Below are 24,063 nucleotides of genomic sequence, written 5' to 3' on the forward strand. Positions count from 1 at the left end.
GTAAGTGCGAGGGGATGAATTGTTACTCCCCATGCGGTTACTCCTTCAGGACTAACAGTATCCCTTTTCCGATGCTCCTCAAGGGAGTAACGGTCATTTTTTCTGATGCTACACAAAGGTGGAATTAATAAAATTAGGCATTTATACTCTGATAAAAAAATTACTGAGCTGAAGAAACAGATCCCGGAAAATAGGATCCGAACTCAAGTTCTGTCACTCACAAGTCAGGTACTCTTACCACGTCACCGCAGGAGGGTTTCTTTTCCTTTTTTTTATTCTGAGATATCCTTTTTTCTATCTATCTATCTATCTATCTATCTATCTATCTATCTATCTATCTATCTATCTATCTATCTATCTATCTATCTATCTATCTATCTATCTATCTATCTATCTATCTATCTATCTATCTATCTATCTCATCTGAACGCAGCCAAAAGACGTTGTTCTGATGATTGTTGCTACAGTGTATGGGTGCTCTACGATGGGGACCTCATAGCTCAGGTATCCCAGCTGCTCAATTCTTCTCTCTCTACAATTTTACATTGTTTGAATGTACAGCAAGATGCGGGTTCATTGTCCTCCTTTTCCCAAACTTAAAGCCCATTCTGGACAGGTGAAAGGATAATGCAATAGAACATAACAAGAAATCTCGTGATCAGACGCTCTGGTTCAGTTCAAAAAGACAATCCTCGCTCACCCAACTTTTTTTATATATAGAGTCGCATGCGTTGCCGCTGTTTTCAAGACTGTTTCGTTCTCTGCGCGAGAATAACAGATAGGTGTCGTCTTCACCGAGACATGAATCAGGGTGACAGCTTCTGTCAAGCCTGTCTCGGCCCCGTCATACACGTGCCACAAGTTATCGCGTATTATTGCTCTTCTCTAGTTTCTAGCCGGTGCCTTATCGCCAGGCATGTCTCATCGCATTGCGCGGATTACTCCGGAAGAGTCCACAATCAGACTTCGCGGTAACTGTTTGCCAGGGGCTGGTTGCCGTACGTGGTGCGGGACAGTGGTTAGACAGCAGCGTTTGATAGTTAAAGAGAATCGTTAATGAGCAGGCTTACCAATATATAGCCACATACAATGACATCCTGCTACGGACGTTAGAGGAGAGATGTGAAGAAATACAGAAAAAAAAAACACATTTTTAAGGGAAGATGCAGAAGGGTGACATATATGCATATTCCACATGAAAATAAAGAAAAAAATATTTTCAAGGGAAGATGCAGAAGAGCGACATATATACATACTCAACATGAAAATTAAGAACTTCCGAACCGCTTTACCTCCTCGACTCTTGTTCAGATTTCATGTTTGCCGTCGGAATTATTTTTGCTTCTCTTTAGATTATTACAATGGTCGCCTGACAATCTGAGTCATGCCCAAATTGTCGCAAACACCGCAGAGTGCGTTGTCTCTCAGTTAAAATTTAAAAAAAGAAAAGAAAACAAGACGAAGCACTAGCCACAACGTACCTCTTGTAGGAAGTGCTAATAAATGGCAACATTTCAAAAAGACTACATGCGTAATCCGAAACCTGGTTTTTGAAGTCCAAGCGATGTCTGCTTTCATCCATGAGTTCTGCCCCATCAACAAGAGATCTGGTGTCTTGTTTTTGACAAAGAACGCACCACCCAACCCCGTCGTTGACGCATATATATATATATATATATATATAACGAACGTTGTGCGCATGCGTGCACGCCACCTTGGCACCGCATCAAGATAGCGTTCATTTGCCTTGCCCATGCGGTGTACGCGCTGAATTCAGCCCGCGTGGCAGGAAGATAAGCGGGCCTATCCGCAACCGGGCTTATCCAAGGGGCCCGGATATGCGGCGGACCACGCGTTGTTATATAGAGGGAGCAGAGCGAACGGCGATCCAATGAGTGATTGCTTTATTCTCGGTGCGCTCGAATAGTAGAGCGCACTCCGTCTCCCACGTGTGCTCTGAGCATCTTGAGAACCATGGCCAATTTCTGGGCCCCGTGTTGCGCCGTGGTCCTGCTGGCGGCGGCCCTGGCTACTGCCACTGATGAGCATCGCAGGACCGCAGCGATCCCGCGACCTGGGGGCAATTTTGGAAAGATTGGGTGAGCGCTTTTCGATTTGGCGATCGTGTTTGGTGGGTCTCTAGCGCTTCTCGTTCTTTTTTTTTTTTCAATGTGTCGCGCTGCGTGCCATAAGCGAAACGGGGGCTTAAAGATGTCACAACGGCCGCGATTGTTGAAATTGAGTCGGTGCATTACGGTGGCAATAGGACAGAGAGTAAAGTTACTTAGTATAGTTGAAATGTAATGCGCTATAGACAAAGTGCGGGAACGTTCAACGGATGGCAATCGTGTGAGGCCGAGTGCAAGTTACGCTGACGCCATTTAATGCGCTTCTAGTTTATATGTTTTTACTTGCGATACTTACTGATATTCTTAGTTACTGTAGCTATACTTAGTGTTTGCACGGTTTCGTAAAGCCTCTTGTTTGGAGCCTTTCATATGTTACCGTGCCTCCGAGACGTGTGCTTGACTGGTGTTTTATTTTCAATAGCGAACTACGTTATTAGTGCTTGCACTGGTTCGTATAATCTTGTGTGAAACAGCTTGCGTACTGTGTGTCAGGGGCGTAGCCAGGGGGGGGGGGGGGGGGGCTTATGGGGCTTCAGCCCCCCCCCCCGAAATTTTTTCGTGCTGTCCATGCACCGCCGACCAAAGCAACCCCTGGCGCCGGAAATCACTCTGAATTTTGTCTAGAATGTCTTTTTGACGCTCGAAAAGACATTTAACCGCGAAGATTGCAAACTCGGGCTGGATTTCGTGGCAACGCCCATACACCGGGAGTCACATAACGCCAAGCAGTCCCATCCGAGCACAAAGTTTCAATGGCGCTTTGATGGTGAGCGGGCTCGCCGCGGCATCTCACTGAGGCCACGGAATCTATGGAGCGCATGGATATCAATTGCGAAACTTTATGGGTATAAATCTCATAAGCTCTTGATGTGAAAGGTGCATTGACATTTCCAAAGTTGTGCTTTAGATTTTCAATTGCGGAACTTTGTGGGTTTAATGTTGTTATAAACATTTGACGCCAAAGGTCTATTGACTTTTCTAAAGTCTTACATCTGAACATACAACGAGACAAGCCAAATCAACACACTAGCAGACGAGTTGACAAAGCAGGCAGCGAGGTCCAATGAGACGAAGCGTTGGGGTGGTTCATTTGTGCCGTCATGTCACATAAAAAAATACCAACATTTTTGTTAACATACGCCAGAACATCCATGTCAAGACACTAAGGCCAGCCAAAGTAACTACGTTCTTATTTATTTTTTCTACTTTGACTTTTACTCGCGAGGGCACATTGAGCCTCTTCAATTTTTTTTTTTTGTTCTCGCTACCCTACCCGCGGGCTACCAGAGCCAGCCAGAGCGCATACGTTTTTCTCGTATGGCCCCGACCACCGTGCGGTGCACTTCGGTGCGCGTTCGGTTTGCTCTGGCCGAGTGGATTTTTATCGGACAGGGTTTTGGACGCTTTCTGGCTAGCAGATGAGAAAAAAAAAACAATGGTCGTTCGCCGCCATCACTGTGGGGACTCGAAGGATTGCACCGCATTCCTTGAGCGGAACCATTCCGGAAAGTCTTGTTTCACCGCTGTAGGATACTGAGCAGTATGCGTATAGTTCTCAGTGGACCAAGCGTCTCATGTTTTCTTCGGTATTCCTTCCGTAGCCCCATTAGGTGCCCGAAGTAGGCATTAGATTCTGGCCAACATACTTTCCTATGCGTGTTTTTTTTTTCATTTCGGTGCCTCCGCCTCACAGAAAAAAAATGCATTGTTGCGGCGCAGCGAATTGTCGCATGGTGAAAGTTCGATTTTGATACTTCTTTTGAGGAAAGTAATGGGCGACGGGACGCTTCAGTTGCCGGATACGTTTATTAAATTATTGCGAAAGCAACTATATGGACACTCCAGGCGCACTCCTGCCATCGCCCTCATGTTTCGTATAAAGTCCAAGGGTGATAACATCGTGACCACGTGCTGCATGCTGTATGTGCGAGTGAAAGCGTAGGAGGGGAGGTGGAGTGGGTGAGCCGACGATGGTGGCTCAGTCTTGTGTGCGCAAAGGAGAAAAGCGGGGAGCAAGCGCGCCGCCTTCCGTCGCGCGCAATACATAGGGGGGAGTGGATGCAATGGGGGCGGAATCTAGGATTCTGTGAATCTATGATTGTGCAACATGTTTATTTACCTTGTTTGACGCATTATGTACAGTTACTTCTTACATACATAGACTCATTGGAGACTTATACGTATACTTAAATATCTTGTTGCGAGGTTTTGTGTATACATGCAGTGAACTTTGTCTCCAGTGACACTTTTTTGTCCTTTATCAAGCCGTATTTTCGCATTTGCATATCTCATTGTATCTTTGCATTTCTAATGTATGAGGGTGAGTCAAATGAAAGTGAGCCTACCCTAACCGCGCAATAATGGTTCGGTTCATTATCTGCGAGGCATGCGCGCAGGAGAACGGCATGTCTCATTTACAAAAGTGACACACAGGTGTGAAAAATGTTCTTTAATGCTCTCATACACTGGGTTGAATATGGTTGCGTCACATAATGGACACTTCAAAAGTTGAACAGCTTGGTGTCGCGAAATTTTTGACAGCTGAAGGTGTTTCCAAAATAGAAATTAATCACCATATGACTGCCGTGTACGTTGAACACTGCATTTCATTGACCGCTGTGAAGCTTTGGAGCAAACGGTTCAAAGGACGTTGCAAAGACATACCAAGACCGGGCCAAAACCATCGTGCCACCTCCCACACAATTTCAAAGGTTCATGAGCTGCTGAAACAAGAACGGAGGATAAGCATCGATGAACTGGCAGACTGTCTGAACATCAGTCACGGTTCGGTTCACGCCATAATTCATGAGCTTCTCGATTATCGGCTCTTTGGTGCGCAATGGATCCCCAAGATTTTTATCTATGGATCGCGAGAAGACGGAGAAGTTTCGCGTTGCCTTGACTCATCTGATCGGGTATCACAATGAGCATGACAACTTCTTGCTTGCAACTGTGATTGGGGACGAGCTTTGGTGCCACTACTACGAGCCTGAAACACGACGGCAAAGCTTACAGTGGAAACACTCGAATTTACCACGCCCAAAGAACGTAAAGGCCATCATTTCCGCTGGAAAGGTGTTTTTGACTTTTTGTTTCGATCGACAGGGTCCATTACTGATAGAATTTGCTAAATCTTGAGAGACTATCAATTGTTTCCGATATTGTGAAACGCCAGAACGGCAGCGTGTCGCAATCAAGAACGAACAACGTGGAAAATTGACGAATGGGGTCATCTTGTTCCACGAAAATGCCTGTCCCCACGTCGCTTATGTGGTTAATACAAAACTGGCAAAGTTCAAGTGGGAAACGCTGCAACATCCGCCATACAGCTCAGACCTGTCACCTTGCGACTTCTACATTTTGGGGCAACCGAAAAAACAGCTCAAGGGAACCAGATACAGACTTTTTGAAGCAGCAACCCAAGGAGTTTTATAAGACGGGAATCACGCAACTCGTTAGTGAATAGGACAAATGTCTAAATTCTCAGGAAGACTACATTTAAATAAGGTACCCCGTTGTTGGCTCATTAATTTGACTTGCCCTCATATATCTTGCAGAACTCCTGCTTTTTATACGTGCTCTCTGTCGCGACTATAGCTTCGGTGCAATTAATCACGATACACGACAAGGGACAGCTACTCCTGCTTAATACATTAGAACAAACGACAGCGTAATTGAGATTTTTCACTGGCCATTGCATATATACAAGAATGTAAGCACGGTTCTTGAATGACAAAGTTTCATTAACATATTTGTCCTCAACTTGTTCAGGAGAACATTCATTTGGGCTAGATGGTGCATACTTGTATTAGGAAGGAACAGCGCCAACTAAGACGAACACTCCCCGTTCTCCCTCTTGTGTTCGTCTTAGTTGGCGCTGTTCCTTCCTAATACAACTTGTTCAGTTCATTGCCTTTTCATTTTTCATATCAGCGGCATGCACTGCTTTCCCGGTTTCGAACTGATATAGTTCTAAAGTTCGTGTGATATTTTCTTTACTTAATAAATAGACGAAAAACATGGAAGCATTGACGTCAGTTATGTTGGGCACAATTTTTGGCACATACGAGTACAATATTTTATGAAAAAATAGATATTTTACTTGTATTTACAGTGCGTAGCTTTCAAGAATTCGTTTGCAGCATCTTTGGCAATGACAATGCAGTTATTATTCATGTATTTGATCCCTCGATAAATTGTTTAAGAGGAAGCTTTAGCTCGGGCCCAATCCGACGCGGCCTATTCAAATACTTATAAAACGCAGAAACGCTTTTCTGAGATAATCCTGCTAATCGCTTTTATTGAACTTGGTTGCATTTGAGAGAGCCAGTTAAATCCTAGTGTCTGTTGGAAACAGAACTTCGATTTAGGGCCTGAATTTTGTTTAAAACATCTTGGAAAATTCGAAAGTTTGAAAAAATAGAAGCACGACGTTTACAAACTAATAGCAATGCATGAAGAACAGATATTGTGGTTCTGTAAACGGCATTCATTATAACAGTCAAAGCGGACAAGTTTGCTGTGTCAATTTGTATCTTACGTGAATTGGTTACGTTGTGTACAAGGGTTCTGCAAAAGCCGCATTTCCACAATACTAAATTTTTTGGAGATTCATGTGTAACATATCTATTTTGTCCCCTGTAGATGTACTATTAGATGCAATTCACAGAATTGTGATATCATTTTTATTGTTGAGTCACGGAGTTTTAAACTTGATAGTTTCGTTTTCTGAAAATGTTCAGTTTTGGCCAATTTTTAATAAATAATTGACCGCATAAATGAAAACTTCGAAGCCAGTAGTCACTAGAATTAAACTTTTTCTTTTAAATGCAACAAACCTCCTAAAATTTGGTGAAGTGGTTGCAAGGAAAAACGAATTCCCCTTCTACATGTACTTAAATAGGAGCACCCGAGCTAAAGCTACCTCTTAAGGCGGAGGCTGAGCTGCAACGGGCAGCTATATATATATATATATATATATATATATTGCGCCAGTGGCATAGCCCCCCCCGAACAAAATTTCTGGCTACGCCACTGCTGTGTGTGTAATTAAAAATGGCTGTGGCTTAGCTAAGGTTACGCCCAGGATGCGAAGCATACTAGCCTTTATTTTAACGCGACAGCGTTAAGGAGCTCGTGTCGCAGAAAAGCCGGTGTCGTCGGTGTCGGTGTCTGCGGCGTTGCATTTCATGAATAAATCGTTGTCGCGCCGAACGCTGCGTTGCTCGACGTTTCTCCTCTGTCGTGACGTCACGGTGTCACGTGGTAATGAAGGCGACACCGCCGCGCCTGAGGAGCTGGGTTGATCTCTCGAGCGACGGCGCGAGTTGGAGCCCCGTTTCTCCTCTGTCGTGACGTCACGGTGTCACGTGGTATTGAAGGCGACACCGCCGCGCCTGAGGAGCTGGGTTGAGCTCTAGTAATATGCTTCGCATAAAAGTGTAATCATCAAGAATAGGCGGGAGGGGACGGGGTGACGCAACGTTTGGCACCGTGATCTCTGAGGCAACAGCCACCGTTACCCAAAGGCTCTCTAGCTGGAGCGCTCCGCAGCAAACGCAGACACGTCACCAAGACGCCTAGTAACTCCTCGTTTACCTATCGAACATGCACCTGGAACGTTATTTGGTAAGCAGGAGAACATGCACGTCAGCGGCGCCATGTCTGCCCTATTTGTATTGATTTGTGCTTGCCTTTTCGTATGCTTAATTCAGTATTTATTTTCACAGCCACTGTAAATCATCAAGATAGTCTTAGTGCCTACATTTTCAACGCTGAACATTTTCTTCTAAGCTGCGCTGTGTGAAAGCAAACGTTGTGCAAGACAAAGCAGAAACGATGACAAACGCAAATACAAGTGAGCTTTCGTGCTGCGTCTATATATTGTCACGAATGTCTGGAAAGTACAACCGTATGAATAGTGGTGTGAGAAGGTAAAATAACATCCAAGCAAAAGTTCGCATGAATCGATTAACACTACCTTGCTGAAAGAGGAAGCTAATAATATTAAGTACAGCCCCCGTCATGCCCTGTCTAGAGCACGACAGCGGGGCTCTTCCGAGGAATTCGGCACCGGCTACAGGAGGAAGCTGGAACAACACAGTTGCTCCTGAGCATGCACTGCCTTGTAGGCAGGACTTCGGCACTCACGGTCATAGCCATGCACCTTGGGCATGCGCGGATTCAGCGGGCATGGGAGTGCATCCAATACATTAACTTTAAAACATTCTTGGTCCTTTTGTATGCAGCCAAAATTGCTGGCATAGAGGTGCATTATTTATATCTCTGTATTTTTCAGGAAATCAGTTGTGTCGAGGCCAGCACAGACGCTAAAGCGGCATGCTTAAATGCCAGCGCTTCTGATGTAAATAATAATAATAATAATAATAATAATAATAATAATAATAATAATAATAATAATAATAATAATAATAATAATTGTTGTTGTTGTTGTTGTTGTTGTTGTTGTTCCTAAGCATTCGTGCCGTATGCATCATCAATCACCAGCTCATACGGACAAACCGTACAAGCGCATGGTTTCTTCTCAATTGACGAGTGGTTGCGTAGCAGGCAGCACTGATCAAGAGCCGTTCCTGCTGCGATGACCTCACAGTCTTGTAGCTATCGCGGTTCCTCCCTCTCATCGAGCAGAATCGTCAGGAATGGCATAAGGGTGCATGCGGTTATTACTGGGAGTGTCGACGTCCTGTCTACTCGGTAGCGCATGCTCAGAAGCAACTACGTGGTTCCAGCTTCCTCCCTGTAGGCAGCGCCAAAGGTCTCGAAAACGCACCGCTCCCGCGGCACTAGGCAGCCGCGAAGGGAACTTCACAGGCTTATGCATGAAAAAGAAGGTGGTTAAAGGGAATACAGAGTGTTCAGGAACACGTTTACGCGAAGACATCGCCAACAAGTAAGCAAAACGGGGAAGGAGTTTTTTTCTATGATCCGCTATGGACCACAGTCAGTTGCACTTCGCTCCTCGAAAAGGCAGGTCCTGGACCGAGTGAGCTCCCCAACAATACTTTTTAATGTGGCGAGGGTGGTTTAAATTATGGGTCCGAGACCTAAAAAATTGGGGGATATGGGACCCAAATCGCCACTGACTTTTTCTTTATTCACATTCGCATAGGAGTTTGCAAGGGACTACGTAGTGCTACTTCAACGTTTTCTCATGCCCTCATATTGATTTACTATACAGGCGATGAGAATACCAATGCAATTATTTTTGTTCAATCTCACTCTCTTCTCATCTTATATCTTTCTCTATCTCTTCCTGAAGTGGGTTTCATGGCTCAGTAAGCTGAATGATACCTATTGACTAATCGTAGAGGACAAACGCGAAGCAGCTTGTAGCCGACTTCGTTCATATTCTTGTCGTGATCGATGTGCTAATTGTTCGACGATTCACAATGTGCGCATCAAGTGTTAGCTGCTAATTTATTTTTCCACATGTTCTCTCCTGCCTGAACTCTAATCGACGAATTATTGTTCCAGAGCAAACGTGCTTGGCTAACTCCCAGATGACAGCAGAAGAGAGCGCCACCGTAAGTGTCATATACAGGTGATACGGAGCTTTAGTATTGCTGTTATTACCGCATGGAGTCGCATGTTGGCTTGTAATATGTCTTGCGCAGTTCACCAGACTAGTACAGTGAGATTTGGACATAAAAGGGCTACTAAAGAGACACACTTAAACCGTTTAGACTGTGTAAGTGTACTTTTAAATGAAACTTTCCTTCATTTCGATGTGTGGAGTCGATTACTAGAAAACACGAAAACGAAGCTTCGTCTTTTTTTTCTTTTTTTTTGTGCGCCGGTATCCTTGGTTCAGTACTAAGACTGTAACATCATGAATTGTATATGATTTTTCACTTAGCTTCATCGCATATTTTCTTCGGTACCCTCGTCCTGCTACAAAAAGACGAAAAAGCATTCAGGGGATTATTAGCTGCCCCATACATCTGGTCCTTGTGGCTACTGTGCACGCCTTAATTATGAGCCTTAAGAATAACCTCGAGGACTTCCTCAATTATTGTTTGTATTGTGTCAGCCCTGCAATTATACACGTCGTCGTTTACGTAGTTGTTTATGTCCTCATGACAACATCATTCACTACTCGAATTCAGGACTCTCCCGCCAGTAGAGGATGCTGAAGTTCAGCTTAACGAGAGCACCTGTTCGTTTTAGGCGGATTATTTTTTACCCTGTGTCTGTATCAAACCAAACGGGTGTTTGCCTACAGGGTTCGTAACATCCGAAAATTTGGCTTAGCCGCGTTCGTCTTAACTGAAGTGTAGTGCGTACAGTCGAACACCTTTTAGAACGAAGTCTCTTGGGCTTCCGAAATTATTCGCTATACATGTCACTTCATTGCAAATGCTGCGCAGTGCACGACTCACAATATAACCTGGAGATAATTATCCTTACACAGATAATTTCGTTTAGAGGCGTTCGACTTCGCATCCCTTTGAAGCTAAACATGCACGAAGGATGCCGCCTTGTGGTGCACCAATCAAAACACCTTTTACACCGCCGTCTAAACACTGCAATGCAAAAGGCAGCCATGTGATTCTGCGGAAGGCTCAATGACGTCCTCTCCACGTGCACACATTGTAATTGCAGGTGCTGAACCTCCAGAGACAACAAGCCGAAGAGCGCGGGTCTCGCCCGGTGAGCGTTGGGCGAGGGTAGAGTGCAGTCGCGCTCGTCACGCCTCCCAACGGCTCAGTGCGGAACTAGTGGCATGGGATGGAGATGGAACACGGGAGCCCGGCTGCAGCTAAAAACTGGACACCTGGGTGACGGCCGGGCATCGTCACGGCCACCATCGCCGGCGTCACCTTCATCAGTCTATTTCTTGTCCACTGCATGACAAAAGTCACCCGCGGTTGTCTGCAGTTACCAAAGAGATGTTACCTACGAAAATCACTGGAAGAAGCTCCAGCGCGGCGATCGGTAAATCAGCTACCGTGGGAATGATGGATATAGTGCATCGATCTGTTCTACATTGAGCATTGGTGATCGAGACGTTCCCGTGGCAGTATTTACTGCACCTCGTGTTTCTAAACATCCAAGGACTCATACTTTCCTAAACCGGCGAGGGTCACACATGTTTCGGGGCACACGCATTTCCATTACGACTCGTTGCACTTACAGGATAATGTTCTGTTACATTTGCAAGATCGGAAAGCCGTTTGATACCAGAAGGACAAAACACCAGCCTACTCGCGTATACTACAGCCAATCATTCCCATGCCACATGGCTTATAGCTGCCACACTCTTAGCTCCGGTAAAACGCAAGGGCCAAGGTTTCACCTACTAATTTCTTGTAACAAGTTCTATGCTGATATCCTCTGTATTGCGTCAGCCGATCGCATCCTCTAACCACGAAATTTCGGATCGCGCAACATCATCACATTTTCTGCGGTTTTAGACCGCGTGTTCCTTCCCTCGGCACCCAGTCCGTTCATCTGCCAGTCCACCGCCTATATCATCTATGCGTTACGCCATCTAGCCCGCTGTATTCCTTCTAAGTTCTAACAGAATGTCAGCTGTTCCCTGTTCGCTCCCAATTTCATACTGCCCTCTGGCACGCTATACTCAAGGCGTTGGGTGAAAGATAAGTTGATGCATACCGCGAACACGCGAACTAACCGTCTCAGGTGCGCACGTAGGTGCGCACAGGCACGTTAAAGGTATTCCCCAACACTCCGTTAACACCCGTATTTGATCAGGAAAGCTATAGAAGCGTGCTATCTTTTCACCCAACTCACAGGCGCTGCTTCATTGCGGGTCGACATTGTTCCACGGGACGAAGGAGGTGTCGTAATGCAAATGGAGCTCGGCCTTCAGACACTGTATGCAGCAAGCGGTGGCTTCCGACACGCGGGAATTCTGTATGGTTGCTATTGGTGCGTTAAAGTATGAAGGGCATAGCAACACGGGTTAGGAAAGGTTGCTGATCGAAGCATCGGTCTCGTACCCGGCTAAAAGTTAATTCGATTACCCGTTTTCAGAGCAGTATAAAAAGAAATACGATTCTGCGATGGGTGTCGACTTGAAAACTAATAATGCTCGCGTGTCGTAAACTGACTTAAGTTTCCTTTAAGTTGCTTCCTCCATTTTAAGGACCGTTGGCTGGTCCTTAGAGAGACACTCGTCAACCACCCTAAAGGGAACATAGCTACAGAAGGCGCCCTACACAGCCTACATGGTGTTCTTCTTTAGCTGCACCAAATTTTCAAAATTTCCTGCGGTACACATCAAATTTCTAACTCTTAGGCCAAATAAATCGATGAGGCGGTCGTTACTTCTACGATAAATCAAAATTATTAATTGAATAATTAATATAATTACACAAATTCCCCTTTAAGTCATTATTTTATCGCACAAACATCAATCTACGAATTGTAGCTATAGCCACTTGCAAGGCATGTCGACTTAGAACGAATATTCAGAACTACGCCAATTTCTAGATGTTTACTTTCAAGGTATCCGACGAAATACACTGATGTTCCAGTTTTGTGCTTCGGTGCATAAAACAACGTTTTATTATCGAAGTGGAACATCAGCATATAGTTACCCAAACACTGAAGGCGCATATCTCAAGACCGGTGCCATACTAAGAATTCTTTGTGTGTCGATATGCCTTGCATACTCATTAGCTACAATCCGTAGATTGAAATATGTGCCGTGAAGTAACTAGTAAGAAACTTAATTAGCATGGGTATGGTAATTTTTTTTTAAACATTTCGATTTCTCGTTGAAGTAATGGCCGTATCATCGAGTCATTTCGATCAATGATTAGAATTGATATATCTGCGCCAGGCAATTCTTTAAAAAATTTGGTGTATAGGTAATAAAACAAAACTGTATTCTCGCTGTGTGTTACAGGTTGCAGTGTTACAAGTGATGCACATTGTTTAACACTCATCCATGTTATGGGCTTACTATGTGTTTTCTATTTGTAATGTCTCCCGATTCGATTGCCTTATAACGGGCGTCCGTATGTCAGGTAGAAAAATGCCCTTTCCTTCTCTCTCTCTTGAACCTAGTGAAAACGGGGAACATATGAAGCTCAACTTCGACAATGCGCAAAGCGTAAAGGAAACGTTGACGACAGTGCGCTTCGTCTGTTGCTATACGAGACAACTAACCAAAACGCTTCTACAGTTTAATTCGTACTCACGGTTACGAATCTGTCACTGTTCTTTTTTTCTCACTTGTCCTTTCTTTTTCAGTACCAGCCGACGGACTTTCTGGAATACGTTGTAAGTTCGCCAATTTATGCAAGAGTTTCACTAAGCTCAGCAGAATTTTACGGAGGATAAAAAAGAAAGCTACACTTTACGAAATCAACTAAGGACGTTAGTTACGGAAATAGTTTTACGGAAAGCGCATTGCACAGTTTCGGGAAAACCAGCACACCGTATACTTCCGGTTGTGAGCGACAGCCTTGTTTAATATATGTACTACACGTAATCGTCAAGCCATCGCGATAAACAATGGTTTTATCACCGCGTTGCCTTGTTCAGCCTATCTGTACTTTAGAATATATAAAACACTGCTGCAGCTGTTATACTAAGCTTTTTCTTTCAGCTTTAAGATCACTCTATTGGATGAATAAAGGAGTCCAGTCCTTTCATTTTCCCTAAAGAGCAGTATTTTATACACTTGGTTGCCTAGCCTAATTTTTCGATTAAGCAAGCTCACTCCGTGCTTAATCTACCGGTATCACTAGTGCGACGAAATCGCCGTTTGTGGCGCTGAGCTTGCTCAACCATCACTTCGTTTCGCTTACACGTTATGCATCCCTTCTTTCCCTTCGTTGTTTCAGGACAGTCACGCACCCAGCACCGAAATAGCCCAAGGAATCAGGTCGAAGTTCCAGGCGTTCACGGTGAGTGCCTAGTTTCGCAGGCGCTAGCTGGGCAAGCACCAGCAGTGATCTCCTGGTCACTGTGGAGTGAGTGAGTGAGTGAGTGAGTGAGTGAGTGAGTGAGTGAGTGAGTGAGTGAGTGAGTGAGTGAGTGAGTGAGTGAGTGAGTGAGTGAGTGAGTGAGTGAGTGAGCGAGCGAGCGAGCGAGTGAGTGAGTGAGCGAGCGAGCGAGCGAGCGAGTGAGTGAGTGAGTGAGTGAGTGAGTGAGTGAGCGAGCGAGCGAGCGAGTGAGTGAGTGAGTGAGTGAGTGAGTGAGTGAGTGAGTGAGTGAGTGAGTGAGTGAGTGAGTGAGTGAGTGAGTGAGTGAGTGAGTGAGTGAGTGAGTGAGTGAGTGAGTGAGTGAGTGTTAAAAACGGCCATGCCAAGTTGAACGATTTGTTGTGTTTGTGTGTTGGACACATATGTTGCCTGCATAGTTGTGTATGCGAATCTCATTTGATTTCCTGACGCTTGCGTTTATGTGTTAATTTTGCTTACAGACCTGTTTCGCTCAAGAAACGGCGAAATTGATGCTGTTCGGTCCTCAAACTCCGTCATGAATCGTCGTTTCCAAGCAAGCAAAACATGATTTAAATGTATTCACAGAAGACAGCGCTCAACGTACGTCTTTCTAATAAACGAGGTGATGAAGATATGAGAATTTTCGCCCCCTTTTCTTTTTCTTCCGACATCGACAGAAAGGTCTCATTGCGCAAAAGTATGTATATGCAGAGTTGTTTTTGTTTCTCTTTTTATTTTTTTGTCTGTGCCACATAAATGAGATGCTTCGCTCACGAGCAACAAAGAAAGGCAAGTCTTCCATTAATAAAGCTATATACGGTGACCTATCAAAACGTCGGCTGGCTTGTCTGAGACGCCCTAACTTGGTCAGCGGCAGTGTCTCGGTTCATCTTTTAATTCATGCATACCTCATAGACTAGAATCCGTTGCTCTCGTACACCCGCTTAGAGGAAGCGCACATAACCTCGACCCTAGTGACCTGCTATCGGTGCAGCCCAGGCTGGGCTGCCAATTCGATCACGGGGCAGCAGACGACAGAACCATGGCGAGCGAACAATGGCGGCCAGCGCGCGAGTGAAGACAGGCTGAGGGCTATCGCGGACTGTTCTTTCCGTAGAGTTTCCTACAATCTACTAGGGGGAACTCTGGCGCTGCAATCGTTGAGTCACCATGGGAATGATTAGAAGTACATGGATTACGCCTTCTAGGCTTCATTCTCATAAATTTCAGAGCAATCTATACTTTTTTTAAGTGGAGAAGACATTGCGTACACTCACAATCGCTACTAATTGCAACGGTTCAGCTCATGGCACTGACAATTACCGTTTCAACGCGTCTCGAGACACTGACCAGCTAAATGTACCTGGTAGCGAAGCTTCCATACGAGCCCATACGTTCCAAACATGGCGGTTCATTGGCTTTTCATGGGTCTTAGCGCCATCTGTATGTGCAGGGAACACTTCGGGCGGAAGAAAAAATAATGGGACGCCACATCCGTTAAAAACATAAGTGACGTCATTTTGTTTTCGAAGGCGCGAAATTTGTTTTGTTGGCCTGTATTTAGAGCTATATATTCAAGTGCCCCGCCATTAGGCTTGATGGGCGTTTCGAACTTTCAGCGCGGAAAGCGATGCGGGGAAAGGCCAGCCGTACGGTTGTCGAAATCGCACCCCTGCACAGAACATACTTTCTTTGGAGGCCGACGAAAGCTTTGGCGTAAAGTGCATGGTTCTATCGTCGGACGCCACGCCCGTCGGCCAGCGCAGTCGCACGTAAACAACTACACAATTGTCTGGCGGTCATAACCCACTACTTCTGACTGAACAGGTTTAGAAGCGATGAAGCTACCCGCGTCACCAAATTCAGACAAACGTCGACAAGCAAAAAAGCCTAACGTATGAAGGGGGCGTATTTCAACAGGTGAACTTTACGAGCGCGCCTTTCTTGCACATCTCAAGAGCTGCATTGCATTGCGAGCGATAGCGGGCTCAACTCCCCCTGTAACGATGGGCGCGGAACAGAAATGTATTTAATATAATAATGAAATGAAATATACTTGTATTTCCTTAACTCGTGACGAATATATAAAATTGACCACAAGTTTTATTTTCATTGAATGAATCTAACTGTGTCTCGCTTGAATTAAAAAAACGCTTTTTTTTTCTTTCCCTATGTTTGTCCCCTCCAAACATAGTCGCGCTTCAATCGCTGCTCCCATAAGCACCTTTGCCCCCAGATGCCGGTCACAATTTCTACTGAATCGCTTTTCGGACGAAGCTTCGCGACCTACTTGGATCGACCTTGGCAGTGACTCACCCGCGGTAAATTGATAAGCGCGTATTTAATCTGTATGTCGCTTCTCGATGCATGTGTCCGTGGCGTAATGGTTTCAATTTTGGGGGTCTCTGCTAGAGGTCCTGTGCTCTAATCCTACCGTCGGACCGTTTCAATAATGCTTATTTAATTATTTATTACGCAGCCCATTGTTGAAAATGACGAGCTTACAAAGTCGCGAAGCCGCTTGAAGCCGGAAGGACGAAGTTTAGGCAAATCCATGTAGGTCCCATAATTCCCTCGCTGGCTCGACCGCCCCCATTACAGCTCCCGTAGACTTTAGCGCCATATTTCTCTCTAGCAATTATTGTATGAAACTCTGGAACTATTTCGCTCTCTCTATCAGTTTCCGCAGCACACGACAAAATATGGTGGCTACATAGAGGTGCTTCAAGTTATGGCTTATAAAAGTTACGAACAGTTCGAATGCATCTGTCGTTAGAGCTTTAGTATAGCGTACCGACCGCTTACTATGGACGCTTAGAAAGCAGCTACGGCTTTCATTGGCTACATGCACTTCCTCAACAAGGCCTTCCGGGGAGCTTTCCATATCCCCAGCACAAAGCCAATGATGATGACGATTTCTAACGGCATCCCTATCTAATAAGGATAGCCACACATAGTCATCTAGCCCTGTTAATCTGCTTATGTCTTAAGATTTCGTATCTAGAAATCTGTCTACCACCTTTATTTTGTAAAATTACTTGTGCATGCAACCTCCCATCCTATCTCCTCCCTGCCTTATTTCCGCGAATACTTTAGACGTTCCTTGCGTATCTCGACCACTTACTAGTTAACGCTCTCATCAGCCATGTAGCCCAGCGCCTATGGAACGCGGACGTTCCATATATGGTCCTGGCTTAGCTTAATATCCTTGCATCCCACTAGATCGTGCTAAGTCCTACCTGTTTTTTTTTCTGCTGCGTACAGATGCCTCACCCAGTTACGAGTATTTGCTCCTATGTTCTTTCTTTGTTTGTTTTTCTTGTTTTTTTTCTGCTAGGGCGGCCAGCTCGGACTTCAAGAAGCAAGGCACTTCCCCTTGTGTTGACAATGCTCAACGCTGTGCCCCTCCCCGACCTCTCACCCTACGTCAGATAGATGAAAATCAACTCCCTTCTTCAGCAAAGGGGCTGGGTGGAAAGTCAGTTGAAAACGGCAAAGATTCTGGCGGTGTGTGGCGATCAGAAAAAAAATGCAGCTATACGATGCAATCAGCTGACGAAATACACAGTACCCGGCATAAGGGCTTCGTACAAGAAATTGCTTTAGTCGGCGACATGCTAAAAAAATGAAAGGTTATGTGCCCGCTGTCCAGCTGAAACACAATTTGCATAGATGCACCAGCTAATGAGGCTCGCCTGCTTGCCAGACGTCGAGTGGTTTCGCGTCTTTGAAGCAACTGTTCCCTTCGCACAGATTGCTTTTGAGTTACTGGTTTCAGGACGAAACCGGAACGTCTAGAGAATTTTGGTGAGTGATCCTGATATGAGCGAAAGGCTAAATTTTATCTCGAAACAACAAGCTTTTGTTTTCCAATTAGCCTAGAATGTACATTAGCAGAGCAAATTGTGAGCGGACTCCAGCTGTCTCAACTCTCTTTCCAAAGAGAAGGGCAGGGGCACTGCGTTCTTGTAGATGGAGATCGTACTGAATTCTTAAGTTGTTACCGTACTACTCTAGCGACTTACGAGAGCTGCAAGTGTGGGTTTAGCCAGCATGGAAATGAGATGGGAAGCACATTAGTTGGCCTAAAATTTGTCCTTCTGACTCCAAACGGCCTTGTGACTGTGGGAATTGAAAAAAATATCGAATTATAAGTGCAACAACCCGCAATGATTGTTCGCGTGCGCAGAAACTTAAGGCCTTCTTGTGTTTAGAAAAGTATTACTACATGCAAATTTGGGAGGACTTAAGGGCAGTAAATACTGGCACACGAACATATCTTTTCCATGGTACCTCGCTGAACGATCGCAGCACTAGAGCTTCTTCTAGTAATTATTGTAGGTAGCTCTATGCTAATTATGGTTCGCTACGAGAGGCGTTGGTCATGCAGTGGATACAATAAAAATGCTGATGGCTCATCGTGACGATGACGATAATGGTGGCAGTGGCGAAGGCTGGCACTCACCTTGATCTCAAATGTTTCGCTATAGCCAGCGTCTCATGTGGTCTCTCTATCTCGTTCAAGTATAATGCTTTTCAAACATCAGGTACAACGCTATGGAACCAAGAAGTTCGGTTAAGAAAATGTATCACTGCGCGCGTTGCGTCCATGCTTCGCTGCGCGCCAACAGCTTTTGCTCGGGCGAGCGTGCACGTGAGCTTGCCGCGGCGAGATGCCGATAAAAAAAAAACGAAAACAAACGCAACGCAAAACAAATTGTTCTAAATCAACGCATTAAGTAGCCGTACGAGTACACCACAGCTTGTTTGTTTTTACGGATTAAAACTCTTTTTTCATTCAATACTACGCCTATATGAAGAACAGTTTCGAGATCAGGAACATCGAACTACTTGTAAGTGCGGAAGCAGCGACTGCAAAAAAAATTGTAGGACGCTTAAGCTTCGCCTTCAAGAGTGGAACGCGAGAGCGTTCCCGTCGACCCGCCAAGGGGTGTAAGACAGTGGGCTACAGCGCAGCGACTACGCGCCCCGCATCGGACGCGGTGAGCGTCGAGCAACGCCGCGTTCGGCGCGGCAACGAAATGTGCGCCTGAGCAAGCGACGCACGCCTGAGCCTTAGAAACAGCTTGTTTCTAAGGCAACACCGCATTCACCAGAGGCGCTTTTGTACCGCTTTGAAGCATCGAACTGAGTGGTAGCGTCTCCGTCTCACACTCCGGAGACCCTGGTTCGATTCTCACCCAGCCCATCTTGCAAGTTGTTTTTTATTCATGAAGTCCCTGCTGGGATTTATCGCTCACGGCCAACTTCGCCGACGCCGACGCCGACGACACCGGCTTTTCTGCGACACGAGCTCCTTAACGCTATCGCGTTAAAGGTATCTTTAGCCTCCACAGCGTTTCATCTGATCTCTGAAACGGAGCATAGTTCCACACTGGGCCGTTGGGAGGCATGACAAGCGCGACAGCACGCTACCCGACCCGAAGTTCACCGAGCCAGACCCGAACCCTTCGGCTTGTGTTCTCTGGATGTTCAGCATCCGGAAATGCATTCTGTGTACGTCGAGGGGACGGCACTGAGCCATTCACAGAGTCGCAAGGAACTATTGAATGCAGTCGGCAGTTCTGCCGCGAAAATAATTTACTCGGCTACACGGCGCACTAGCGCGCTCTGTAAGGAATTACAGCATTTGGTGCACACGGTCTACCTTTTGCTCTGCTGAGTGTAGCGGCGCGAAAGCGGCCTTGATAAATTCATTGCAAGTCGGATGTCTCGATGCAAGGCCGTGATGTCTCGATATAAGGCATTCGCCTTAAAAACAAATGCCGCGCCGATCAGCGCAGCCGTCGTAACGCGTACTAGCTAACGCTCAACCAGTGCCTCCTGGCTCAACACGCGTGCGCCCACAACCAGAACCGTAGTTCTCATTTTCACAATAGCCGCGTGATGCACCACGATCAATTCGCCCGCTGGTCTGGATGAGAGGGTGCGCTCTTGCCTAATTTCTTTTCTAAGATTACACCGTCTACACTCCGTTTCGTATATCAGGTGCAAGGCTGTGGAGGCTAGGGATACTTTTTGCACAGGGTGCGTTCGCACTTAGAAATAGTTCGGTGTCTTTTGTCCCCTTTTTGTGAAAATGTTCTTTATATAAGGTCCGTTGAGAATGAAAATAAGAATTTAATCTTAAACGCAGGCAAACCATGCGCTTATTTGGTTCCTAGCAGGTGGATCGCGTGGGGTGAAAACATTTGGATACCGCACTGTTTGCGTACCTTCCACGGTGTTCCGAAAGGAGTATAGGTACTCTGTCCCTCATGGCACTGTTGCTGGAGCCAATCTTGGCGCTTGCGCTGCGATCATACTACCTTGTATAACCTCCATAGCTTTTCCGGCTATCTACGTAAAATAGTTTTCAAACTTCGTGGAGCGTCAGCACTTTGCAAAAACTAAACATACAGTGAAACGAAATTCAACTTCGCGCGCATACCTTTTATCGCGGCGCTTTTATAGCATCATGAAATAGTTACCGTCGGTCGCTAATAGAAACTTCAAAATTGAAGGGGATTTAGGTATATCTACGCGAATGAATGCGAAAGCGTTGCAACGTCTCTCGGACGTCGCCTCGGCCTCGTTCGCGTACTTGCGTGGACGTCCAAACGAGCCGGCCGGAGCTATTCACTGAGAAGTCGCAGTCACAGGCTCGTCCGTCGGCGCGCACAGCAGAACTCGCCGAAATCACCGCACCGACTGGTAGCGCCGCGACGCCATGCGTAAATAAAGCTGGATGGATGGATGGATGGATGGATGGATGGATGGATGGATGGATGGATGGATGGATGGATGGATGGATGGATGGATGGATGGATGGATGGATGGATGTTATGAGTGTCCCCTTTGGAACGGGGCGGTGGGTTGCGCCACCAAGCTCTTGCTATTATACTGCCCAATGTCCTACCTAGCTTAAACAATAAAAAAAGAAAAAAAAAACACTATGAACTTCCACAACCAAATTTTCTGATCCCCTATTGCGAACTGTGCTTTTGTACGTCTCCGTTGTTTTTTTTTTGTCCTTTCCCTACTTTTATTCCACCAATCCTCCAATCGCGTCTTACTAATCCCTATTGCGGACATGCTTACTTTTCCATGACTCTCGCTGAACCCAAGGGCTTCAAGGAGGCCAGTGGTGCTTAAATCGACCGTGGGATAGACGTCTTCACATTCTAATAAAACATGATCCATAGTTTCCCTAGCTTTACCGCAGCAAGCGCATGCTTATTCTTCCTTCTATGTCTCGCTTTATAGGTGCGTGTTCTAAGGCATCCCGATCTCGCTTCGAAAAGTAATGAGCTTCCCTTTGAGTTATCACAAATTGTCTCTTTCCTGATTTCCTAAAGCCTAAAACGCCGACAACGCCGCCTGTCGCCAAGAGCGCGAAGCGTAAGGGGGCTCGAGCGAGCATTGTACCATACGTGTTCTGTGATTGTACCGTCTGCGCCTATGCACGTGCTGTCCTGTTTGCGTTCTCGATCGGAATTTAACGCTTGTGTCAGCCTTTAGCGATGTCTTGAAGCCACTTTCCGTAGTTGGGTGCTTCAATACGTACAAAAAATCGCCAGGCACCCACTTAGTTGCCGGTGCTGCTTCACGAGAAAGAGCGAAGGCGGCTGTGGGTCGCGGCTGTTCGACGGAGAAGATAAGCAACAACGCTTTGTTTAGTGCAGTTTTAGAGTGATTACTACGTTTTTATTTCTTGCTTGATGTCGTTGCCCCTTTAATGAACGCTTCCACGTTTAAACTTCGATTAGGTTATTACGACCTCATGCCATGTTTGATCTATGGTGCACGGTCTTTGTTTCACAAGTAATCTTTCTCATGGTAATACTGTCGTTTGATGCAATATATTTTGTTCACTATCATACTAAGTTAATATTTATTTCCGTGTTGCTCACTGCTGTATCGACTGTTTTGGGGAACTGTGACCTCGTCAGGCTTTACCGCCTTTTGTCGCAGTTCCCTCTTTCATCTTTGAAGGAAAATAAACCTCAACCTCAACATTGTGGGGTTTTACGTGCCAAAACCACTATCTGATTATGAGGCAGGCCGTAGTGGGGGATTCCGAAAATTTCGACCACCCGGGGTGTCTAAGGCGCACCTAAATCTAAGTATAGTGCTTTTACGCATTTCACCCCCATCGAAATGCGGCCGCCGTGGCCGGGATTTGATCGCGTGACCTCGTGCTAAGCCGCCTAACACTGCAGCCACTAAGCAACCACGGCGGGTCATTTAAACTTGGTCGCCTCGTTTACAGTCCAGAAGATAAAACAAACATTAGGTTGTTACTGATGAGACGGGATGCCCCCCTTTGAAAAAAAAAAAAGGATGCGGAAAGCTAGGTCAGAGAATGCGAAGCGAAGCTGTTGAGAGAGAGAGAGAGAAAAAGGTTAAACATAAGCGACTTTCCGGTTTTCTACCCTGCACTGGGGTGGGGCATAGAGGGTTTGTAAAGACGACAAAGAGCTAGAGGAGAAAGAAACAAATAAGAAAATGAATAAAAAAACAAAACAGGTAACAGAAAAGGCGTCCTAATCACAGGCGTTTACACAGGCCGGTCGACCTCAATAAGTGCAGTTGCGCCTGCACGTCCTTCTGATGGGATGTTAAGTCGCTTAGATGTTGTAAAATTAATTCTTCCGACAGCGGCTGGTCGTCGAACTGGTTCATCACGATGGAAAGCGATTGTTTCTGCACACTGTACTGCGGGCACTGGCATAGAACATGACGAATGGCGAACGTGGCGAAGCTGCTAAACGCTCCTCGTGTTTAGACGCTTTGAACAAAGGGCTCCATATTAAAAAGCAGGTGATGGTGCCTGCAAAAAAAGCGTCACGCTATGTCACATGCTTTGCACGCAATCGGATGTCGCTCTACCTATCGATGGCCCTGAAATGCGACTTGCGGCGCAGAACGTTCACTGTACGCTCGCCTCGGCCATTTGCATGTTGACTACAACCTGGCGTCTGTGAGCATTAAAGGCTTTTCATAGGGCATTCAACCTCGTTTTGAATGCCTCTTAATATCACTTCGCGGTTGTGGACAACGCCTGAACTTCGAAGCCCTGATGTCTGCAACTAATGCAGATTCACTTTACCCCAGCTGTGTCATGCATTGTGGTCAATTCTGAAACCTTCATGTTTCTTTTTTTTTTGTAGCTTACTTTACTTGCCAGTGGTGCTAGCGAGTTCTTGTTCTCTTTTCCTCCTTTTGCATGAGATGGGTCTATATGAGGCACCCAATGTTGTGAGGCGGTGGGGGAGGAGGGAAAGCAGGGGGGGGGGTCTACTTCGGCTGCAACTGCTCATGTGGCGGCTGCACGTGGTCGCCCCGCCGTCCTATGAGAGCGATGTGCGTTGGGGGCAGAGTTTAGCTGCGTCGGTGGCTCGTAGCTTGCTGTGTGCTGTGCGTTCTCGGCACTCATTTTTCTTAGAAGCGGTATACAGCACGAACGTCACATCGCTCGCTGCTGCTGCCGCGTTTCCTCACGGCAACGTTTTGACGGAGAGTTTCCGCGGTCATCGACTCAGGGGTGTTTACGCTTACTTGTGCGCTTGTGACATCATGCTTGTTAATTTAGCTAGTTTGCCTATGTTTAAAATATTATATGGCTGAAAAAACTACTATCCTTACTCCGCATGGCTGTCCACTAATTTGCTATAGCAATCGATGCTTCGCCTTAGGGCGAAAGGCGACTTTTTTGAAAGTCAACGATTTACTATGTTTACAGGAACCTACCTGAGAAATTTGACGTCAATCCGTGCATTTTACGACATGTTTTTACTCTTTGCGCCGTCAGCCATTTTTGTCACAATAACGCGGTCACGCCGCCGGCTACGACAGATTTTCGCGTCGTGAGGCATGTAATGCTTTCACATTAAAAGGTCAGTCTGCAGGCACTGGTAACTACCGGCTGACCATTACATTTTGTTTTATTGCGTTATGGCGTGTAGAGCACTTTAATGCGATAGCAACTA

The 24,063-nt window shown here is 45.9% G+C and overlaps 1 protein-coding gene across 1 annotated transcript; it reads left to right on the plus strand.

Moving 5' to 3' along the window:
- Positions 1-1,814: 1,814 nt before the first annotated feature.
- On the plus strand, positions 1,815-14,687 carry LOC139055580 (uncharacterized). Its single transcript, XM_070533102.1, has 6 exons — positions 1,815-2,099; positions 9,627-9,676; positions 10,755-10,802; positions 13,374-13,403; positions 13,970-14,032; positions 14,551-14,687. Exons 1-6 carry the CDS (start codon positions 2,042-2,044, stop codon positions 14,608-14,610), a joined length of 309 nt encoding a protein of 102 aa, XP_070389203.1. The 5' UTR covers positions 1,815-2,041; the 3' UTR covers positions 14,611-14,687.
- The last annotated feature ends 9,376 nt before the right edge of the window (positions 14,688-24,063 follow it).

Source organism: Dermacentor albipictus, chromosome 2 (assembly GCF_038994185.2).
Source record: "Dermacentor albipictus isolate Rhodes 1998 colony chromosome 2, USDA_Dalb.pri_finalv2, whole genome shotgun sequence".
NCBI classification, from domain to species: domain Eukaryota; kingdom Metazoa; phylum Arthropoda; class Arachnida; order Ixodida; family Ixodidae; genus Dermacentor; species Dermacentor albipictus.